The following is a 9076-nucleotide window of genomic DNA, read 5'->3' as shown; positions in this document are numbered from 1 at the left end:
GGGTCAGGGGGCAGGGGCTGAGGCCAGGCCAGCTCAGCTCTTCCCGGGCTCCCCTGCAGTCTGACTCCCTGGTGGTGTGCGAGGTGGACCCAGAGCTGAAGGAAAAGCTGAGGAAATTCCGCTTTCGTAAAGAGACGGACAATGCAGCCATAATAAGTGAGTGTCATCCCCTCCGCGCCACCCGTGAGAGGATGGGAGGGAGGTGGGGACAAGTGGGGAGGGCTGGGCTGGTGTCACCGATGAATGGGAGGGGTGGCTAACCCCTGTGTGCCATCCGTCCTCAGTGAAGGTGGACAAAGACCGACAGATGGTGGTACTGGAGGAAGAATTTCAGGTGAGGGGCTGGGGCGGATGGGACCCCACCCGCCACAAGAAGCATAGGGTGGGACTGGAGGACCCAAGGGGCTGGAATTGATGCTAAGAGTCTGACATTGGGGACCAGAAAGACCTGGGGGGCAAGTCCCAGCTCAGCTGTGACCCTAGGCGAGAGATATCACGTGTGTGGGTCTTTTTTCCTTCTTGTGAAATGAGGATAACAGTACCAAACTCATAGAGTTTTCTGTGGATTCAATGATTTATTCTTTGTAATGAGTTTAGAAGAAGCCCTGGCACACAGTATATGCTCAATAAAATGATGATGATGATGATGATGATGATGATGATGATGATGATGATATAACTTACTGGCACTTAAAAATTTCCAGAGGCGTTGACAAAAAGCTAGTGGAAATCTTTTATTAAAGGGTGGACCTCACCCTCTCTTGGCCTCACTGTCTTTATCAGTAACACAGGGGTGATAATAAGGCTTACTTCATAGTGTTGTATAAGGGTTTAGGGGGTGCCTGTGAAGGCTGAGGCCAGGGTGGTTTGGTAGGGAAGGGAGACTGGCTAGGAGCTGGGCTCCCTCAGGTCCTCCAAAGGGAGTCCACTAGTGAAGCGCTTACAATTTAAACCCAGATTCAAATTTGAACTCTGTTGCCCAGAGTTGCTGTATTGCTCACCTGTGAATTAGAGATAATAAAAAGACCTACCCCAAAGGATTATGGAAGAGCTCAACGTTAATACATGTGTGTTTCTTAGACCAGCGCCTTGGCACACAGAAAGTGTTTACTTAATGGCAGTATTTTCTTCTCTCCTGTCTTTTTTTTCTCCCCCCGCCCCACCCCAGAACATTTCTCCAGAGGAACTAAAAATGGAGTTGCCAGAGAGACAGCCCAGGTATCCTGGCGGAAGAAACGGGAGAGTCAGGCCGTGGGGAGAAGGGCGATGATGGAGGGGAAGACGGAGGGACTGCTTGGGTTCCAGTCCTGTTCACAGGCTTGGAATCTCTGTGTCTGAGGCCAAGACTTCTTACCCTGGGACTTTTTGTACAGCGTGCTAATATTTTATTGCAGAATTTAATACTGATAATTATACGCGACATTAGAGCTTGCTTTTAAGAATACAAACTTTGTCAGGTTTGGGTCTCAACATGACACTTGCTCAACATTATACAGAGAAAAGAAAATTTCCTTTTTTTTTTTTCAGGTAGCAGAGGAATTGTTTAACTTTAATGTTTAGAGAGTCCTGTGTGAAGCCACATGAATCTGGTGCTTTTTGTGTGCATAGGAGCTGACACGTCTATGAAAACTGTTCTGTTTAGATTGTCCGTCTCACTTGGGGTGAATTTTGGGGGCCTGAAGATTTTGAGCCTGCATCCCAGGCTCTAGATCTCAGCCAGGAGCAGCTTCCCAGGCATCTGACAAGCGCAGTCCCCACAGGGCCCCATACCCAGAAGGGAGCCTCCAACGTGTGAGGGAATGCTCTGCAGCTGCTTACCATCTGGAAATTCTTTTTAGTTTTATTTTTGAATTTGTGTTTTGTGTGAAGTCTTCTGGGACAATGAAGCAAGTGCTGGGGACTTGGAGCCTCCCTCGGCATGCTTGCGGTCCCACCTCCAGCCCTGGACCAGTTCTCAGCCACCTATTCCCTGTACTGCCCAGTGAGAGCTGCTGCCCTCTGCCCCAGGCAGGGGGCCCGAGTGCAGATTCGGGAAGGGTCAGGGTCAGGGCCAGAGTCTGCACACGCCCCCGTGTGACAAGTTCCAGAGTGCACCTGTGAGCATCTGCACTCTCATTGCGAGTGTCCCCAGGCCCAAGATGACAGGACTTTAAATTGCAAACTTAAAAAGATCCGTCTGGGGAAAGACTGCAGAAGAAAGGAAAAAGCTTTTCTCCTGCCTTTGGAACAAGGGGTCCCACATTTTCATTTTGCACTGAACGTGGCAAATTATGTAGCTGGGCCTGGTCTCAGCCCAGAGTTCTAGAGCTCTGGATGGTATAGCATAGTGATTGAGCATTTACACTCTAGAGCCAAATTCCCTGGGTTCATATTTATCCCTAGAACCTTGGGCAAGTAACTTCATCTCTCTGGGTTTCCGTTTTCCCATCTGTAGTATGGGGATAATAATAGCACCTGTCATTGTGTTGTCATGAGCCAAATAAGCGCTATTTTTCATTAGGTTTTTCTTTTTAAAAATGTCTTATTAAGGCATATTTGACATATAATATTACTCTATATTAGTTTCAAGTGTACAATATAATGATTCCATTTGTATATATTGCAAAATGATCAGCATAATAAGTCTAGTTGATATCTGTCACCACACACAGTTACAGAAACATTTTCTTCTTGCGATGAGGACTTTTAAGATCTACTTTCTTAGCAACTTTCAAATATGAAATACAGTATTGTTAACTATAGTTACCATGTTGTACATTAGATCCCCATGGCTAATTTATTTTATAACTAGAAGTTTGTACCTTTGGACCCTTTTCACCCATTTTGCCTACCCCCACCCCCTGCCTCTGGGAGCCACCAATCCATTCTATGTATCTATGAGCTTGGTTTTTCATTTTTGTTTTTAAAATTCTACATATAAGTGAGATCATGTGGTATTTGTCTTTCTCTGCCTGACATTCCACTTAGCATAAGGCCCTTAAGGTCCATGCATGTTTATACAAGTGGCAAAATTTCATTCTTTTTCATGGCTGAATAATATTATATTGTACATATGTGCCACATCTTCTTTATCCATATATTCATCAATGGACATTTAGGTTGTTTCTGTATCTTGGTCATTGTAAATAATGCTGCAATGGACATGGGGGTGCAATATATCTTTTTGAATTAGTGTTTCATTTTCTTTAGCTAAATAACCAGAAGCGGAATTGCTGGATCATATGGTAGTTCTATTTAGCACTTATTGTTATTTTTAATCATTTGCTGTTTGAGGCCACTACCTTGGATCTCAGTTGTTAACCCTGGGTTCTTAGACTCAGGCAAAATTTCACGGTTGTGACTCAGGTAATGGGCATTGGGCCTGGACTCCAAGCCAAAGACCTGAGTTTGAATTCCCTTTCACTGGTGTAGGTTCGTGGTTTACAGCTACAAGTATGTGCACGCAGATGGCCGAGTGTCCTACCCACTGTGTTTCATCTTCTCCAGTCCTGTGGGTGAGACACAGCTCTACCTATCCTGAGAATAGAGCCTTAGATTCTATGTGTGGGGGTGTGTAAATGTGTATGTGAGTACAGGTGTGTGAATGTGCATAGGTGCCTGTGTGAGTGTGTGAGAATGTGTATGTGACTTGACGAGTACATGAATGGGTGGAATATGTGGTATGCAGGTACTGGGAGGGCAACGGGGTGGAGGTGGGGGCCCAGATTCCTCAAGAGCCCACCCATCCTTCTCAGACCCCAGATGTGTAAGCAGAGAAACCTCTTCCTTTTACCTAAGAACTCTTGTCTGGCCCCTAAACCATCTCCAGAGACCTTCGGAATAGCTTCAAGCACCTAGACAATACCGGAAACTGAGTGTAGTTTCCGGGAACTCCTCGAACAGCTCCTAGAACACTTGGAAAACTCCAGGGCCCGCAGGACATTACTGGAGCCTTAGAGAACACCCTGGGGACCCTCAGTTATGTTCCTTTCTCTTTTCCATGCAGGCTGTAAGCCCGAGCAACAGATGATGTATGCAGGGAGTAAAAACAGACTGGTACAGACGGCAGAGCTCACAAAGGTCTGGGCCTGGGGCCGAGGCTCCCAGGGTGAAGGAGGAAGGACCAGGGGGACCCTGGGCTCCTGGTCTGAGGGAGGAGGAGGCTGGGGAATGGGATCCTGGTCTGAGGGAGGAGGGGGCTGGGGAATGGGATCCTGGTCTGAGGGAGGAGGGGGCCGGAGTCCTCACTATCTCACTTCTCAAGTGGGTCATAATACTGAAAACTCTCTTTGCCCAGGTGTTTGAAATCCGCACCACTGATGACCTCACCGAGGCCTGGCTCCAAGAGAAGTTGTCTTTCTTTCGTTGACCTCTGAGCTGGGGATCTGAATTCCTGATGTCTGAGTCCCCCAAAGGAACTGGGGACTCAGACACCTAGGACTTGACCATCCGAGACCCTAAAGAAATTAAAATGCAAGAACTTAAATGAGATCCTCCTTCTGCCTCAGTTTCTGTCTCATTGTGGGCTCTAGTCGACAGTCCCTGCAGTACCAGCCTTAGGCCAGCAGAGGGCAGGCAGACCAAGTGGATGCCCCATGAGTCCTGGAAGGAAAGGAGAATATCTGTTTCTCTGAGTGAAAGGGAGGGGCCTGTAGGGTTTCTTAGGCGGGAACGAGAGAGGCCGGGACTCCAGGAGGAATCAGGGGAATACTTGAATCCGTGGAGGGGCCACTCCCAAGGGGAATAAGGACATCTGGGTCCCTGAGAGTAAAGAAGGCAGAATGCCTGTTTCCCCTCGTCTTCCCTTCTCACCCCAGCTCTAGGCATTAGCTTGCTTCAATGCTACTTTTTTCAGTGAGCCCCCAGGCAGGAATAATTTAAAGGCAGAAAAGTTGTTGAAAGATCAAACAGAAGTGCTTCGGGGGCTCGGGAGTTACTGGGGTGGGTGATTTGCGTGGTCAGGTAGGTCTGAGGGCCAGAGCTGGGAATGCGAAGAGGATCCTGATCCTCAGGAAAGGGGCTTACTACCCGCCCCTGTCTGAAGATCCTTTCTCCTGGCATCTTTGGGCATTTGATATTCTCAGATTCTCTGTTTCTGTCTCTGAGGGACAGTTATTGAGCACCCACAGTGTACCAGGCTCTAAAAATTCTGAGATGGGCAGGTCTTCATAGATATAAATTAATCCTATGTTTACTTCTCTGAGTCTCAGTTCCTCTCTCTGTCCCCAGATTCAGAGACCTGGGAGCTCCCTCCCCCCATTCCCTCCCAGGTTCCCTGTAGAGAGGAGGCTGTTGCCATGGTAACAATAACACTGTGACCTTGGGCCTGGGCTGCCCCTCCCCCAGCCCCATCCTTCCTAGGTGAAGGTCCACAGGCCCAGCTCCAAACCTTCCCCAGCTATAACATACCATCCCCTCACCACCCTACTCTGCCCATCCCTTGCACCCTTGTTCCCAATCAGGACAAGCCCTTGAGTGAGGGATTCAAGATGGAATCACTCTACATTGGACCGTAGAGAAATTCCGCATGCCCTCAATTTTCTGCTGGGGGTTGGGTTGAGGTCCTCTCCTCTGACACCTGTCTTGTTGCCTCCCCCACCCATCTCTCTGCCAGGCACATCTCTACCCCTCCTTCTGATCACAGCCTGAGTCCCTGATGCCTAGAGAGGGAAGAGGAGGAGGGCTGGGGATAGGAGAGGCCATTCAATGAAGAGGTCAAGCAACTCCCATCTTGCAGAAGTCAGGCAAAAGGACTTGTCTAAGGTCGTCTGCTTATGTGATCAAATTAGTAATAATAGCTAACTCTTTGAGAGAGGGCTTTCTATGTGCGAGGTACTTCTATAAGCACTTTACAGGTATTAATTCATTTCATGCTCCATGAAGAAGGTACCATCATTATCCCCAATTTACAAGTGAAGAGACTGAGGGACAAAAGCTAAAAATGGTTGCCTGAAGTCACACAGATAGGCGTCTGTACAATTAGAACTTTATTTTAACTCAAGGGTATCTTGTGGCCAATGGCTATTTCCTCTGTTAGGCAGGGGATTTAGGGAGCCATCCCCTCCTCTTCCTTCTCCTCCTCCCCATTTGTTGAACTTCTGTCTGCATCCAGGCTTATGATTGCAATCAATCCAATCAGAAAGAGGCATGTACAAGGAGTTGCCCAATCAGGAGCCGGGAGTTTGGAAAGCAGGGACCAATCAGAGAGAGTGACCCTGAGGGGCAGTCCAAAGCAAAGTATGTTCGGCTAGAGGGATTATGGAGGTACCAATCAGAGAAGCCAGAACAGAATACATTATCCAATGAAGAGTCAGCACAATGGGGGCGTGGCTTTGGATTTGGGGCCACTCCTTCAAGGGGCGGTACAAACTAGGGACTACCTCCTCCCTTTCCACCAACCTCCCCTCTAGGGTCCCACAGGTCCAGGCTCCCTAATTTTTGAGTCCTGGCCCTAGGCTCCCCTTGGAGGCACTTCTCCCTGCTAACCTAGAATGGAATCCAGTCCAGGTTGGGACTGGATTTTAAGAGGAGCTGAGAATGGATGGTTCAGAGTAAGCATGAGGGGCCAGTGCCTGAAAACTAGATGCTTATAGGGTGGAGCCTGAAATGGAGAGGTGGGGCTCAGGCTGCAGAATGGAGTTTAGACTTGCGGGCGTGGGGAGGTGAGTCTGAGGGTTGTAAGCTGAAGAAGTCTTACTACCTATTATATACTTTAGGGTAGTGTCTAAGGGGTGGAACTCAGGTTTGGGGGATGGGACCTACCTTGAGGCACTTTGCTTTGGTCAGATAAGGCTTGGGTTTTTGCTCTAAGGTGGGGCCTTGGAAACAGAGGGAAGGACCTAAGTTATGGAAGAATGAGATTGGTCTGGGGCAGGAATTAGGGTCCCAGAGAAACGATCGCACTATCTCCTTCCACCTGTAGCCCTCTTTTTCAGGCTAACACTCCCTGACCTTATGGGGCACACCCAGCTAGTGACCCCCGGCTGGGAGATTCCGTTTATTCCCGAGTGTGGCCTCTGCAGTCAGTCTGCAGCGGACCTAGCTCCCAGGTCCTCTCTCCCCAGAGCCATTCAGGAACACATTTACTGAGCACCCACTGAGTGCCAACTGGTTTTCTAGACACTGGAGAAAATTGGTGTCCATGCCAATCCCCTCAGGAGGCTTACATTTCAATGACTGGACAATGATCAATAAACAAATAAGTAAACAATAAATAGGCAGACAAATAAGCAAACAAGATCATAACCAAGAATGATAAGTGCTAAGAGGGAAATAAAATGAGGCGATGCGTTAGAAGTGGTGGGACCTGTTGGGGCAATTTTTTTTTGCTGCCTCTTTAGAAGCGTCCTTCAGCTTTTTTTTCTTCCAACTTTTATGAAAAAACATGCAGCAAAGTCTAAACGATGTTACAGTGAACACCATATACCCAACATCTAGATACCACCATTAACGTTTTACCTCATCCGCTTTATCACATATCCATGCATCTATCCAGCCATCAACCCTTCTTATCCTGTACGTATTTCAAAGTAATTTGCAGACATCAGGGCCATTGGGGACAGGGGGAAGGTGTCCATTGGAGATGGAAAAGGAAGGCCTCTGTGAAGAGATTACATTCGAATTAAGAGTCATCTATGTGAAGCCTTAGAACCATTCCCTGCACAAGCAGTGCTGGACATGTGTCCACTTTTGCTGTTATTATTCTCCCACTTCTGTTTTTTCCAGCCCTGGACCTCCATGCCCTGGCGGGGAGCAATAGGAACCAGGGTGGGAGGTGGCGGTGAGGGTGGTGGAGACTGGGAGTGGGGAAGGATTGTGAGCGTCCTCAGGGAGCATCTAATGGTTGTGAGTGGGGTCAAGGTTCACTAGAGGGAAGCTCTGCAGAGATGCCTTGGATCTGAGGGACAGGGCAGGCTTTGTGTGATGACATGGCAAGGAAGAATTGAGGGAAAGGGTGTGGGGGAGGACCCTGATACAGTGGGATCCAAAATGGAAGGACTTGTACCTCTAGGGATCTGGGGGACTACAATAAGACAGACTTTGAAGTGAGGCCTTGCTGAGTTTGGAGGCCCAGTGACTATCCAGGAAAGAGGTGAAGAGTGATATTCAATAGGATTTGGAGAAGAGGTGGGGGGTCATTGGGTAGGAGTTGGGCAAAGGGGTCTGAACAAGGAAGGAAGAAGGAATCCTGGACTCTGCTGAAGTCACGGGAAAGGAGGTAGGGTTTGCAGGGTCCAAGAAAGAAAAAGCAAGCAGGGAGGAGGCAGGGGCCTGGCAAGGGCAGGACTGGTGGGGATGGTGGGAAAGAATTGGGGCGAATCGGGATCTTAGAAACCAAGGGCCTTGGAGGGGAGGCTGGTCAGGGTCTAATGGGGGTGATGGGGAAAGTTTAGGGTTTTCCATGGGGACAAGAGACATATTTGGGCCCCCTAGAACCTAGACACAATCTGGGGTCCCTATTGGAAGTCAGGGAATTGTTTGAGGTCTTAGAGTGCAGAAGAATGTGGTTGGGTCCCCCAAAAAGAGCGGGATATGATTTGTGGTCCTGGGTGGCTGTAAAACATGGTCTGGGTCCCCAGAGGGAGTCAGGCATGATCTGAGGTCTCCTGGATGTTGACATACTGTCTGCATCCTCTCTGGATATTGGGGTATGATCTGGAGTCCCCGAGGACTGAGATGTAGTCTGAGGTCCACCTGAATGTTGGGGTATGATTTAGTGTCCCTGATGGGGGTGCTCTGGATCCCCTTGGAAGCTGGGGAATATGGTATGGGGTCTCCCTGGATTTGAGGGCATGGTCTGGGGTCCCTGAGAGGGTGTGGGGCAGAGTGGGGAGGTCACCAAGGAGAGTAGGACGTGGTTTGTGGTCCTGGTTGGCTGTAGAACATGTTCTGGGTCCTCGAGGGAGGTAAGGCATGACCTGAGATTCCTCGGGATATTGGGACACGATCCGAGGTGTCCATTGGGAGATTCGGGGTCCCCATGCCAGTTGGGGCGTGGTCTGAGGGGTCTCTCGGGAAGCCGGCAGGGCTGGAGATAGGGCTGGGGAGAGGCAGGGGGCGGGCCGGCGGCTCCGCGGTGGCGAGGGGTCTGCGGCGG

The 9076-nt window shown here is 49.1% G+C and overlaps 1 protein-coding gene across 2 annotated transcripts in view; it reads left to right on the top strand.

Annotated features, from left to right (window-relative positions):
* The window catches only part of GMFG (glia maturation factor gamma), an 8416-nt gene extending 3946 nt beyond the window's left edge, over nucleotides 1-4470 (top strand). For both annotated transcript variants that reach the window (XM_025050558.1, XM_006905388.2), the window contains exons 2-7: nucleotides 60-156; nucleotides 285-334; nucleotides 1169-1218; nucleotides 3412-3494; nucleotides 3986-4059; nucleotides 4277-4470. In XM_025050558.1, coding sequence (XP_024906326.1) covers nucleotide 156; nucleotides 285-334; nucleotides 1169-1218; nucleotides 3412-3494; nucleotides 3986-4059; nucleotides 4277-4348 — 330 coding nt within the window. In that variant the 5' untranslated portion in view covers nucleotides 60-155 and the 3' untranslated portion in view covers nucleotides 4349-4470. The remainder of the gene's footprint in view (nucleotides 1-59; nucleotides 157-284; nucleotides 335-1168; nucleotides 1219-3411; nucleotides 3495-3985; nucleotides 4060-4276) is intronic.
* The last annotated feature ends 4606 nt before the right edge of the window (nucleotides 4471-9076 follow it).

This window comes from Pteropus alecto, unplaced genomic scaffold, assembly GCF_000325575.1.
Source record: "Pteropus alecto unplaced genomic scaffold, ASM32557v1 scaffold271, whole genome shotgun sequence".
NCBI lineage: Eukaryota > Metazoa > Chordata > Mammalia > Chiroptera > Pteropodidae > Pteropus > Pteropus alecto.
Note: the sequence above shows the minus strand (reverse complement) of the source record. Positions and strands in the feature narration are given on the sequence as shown.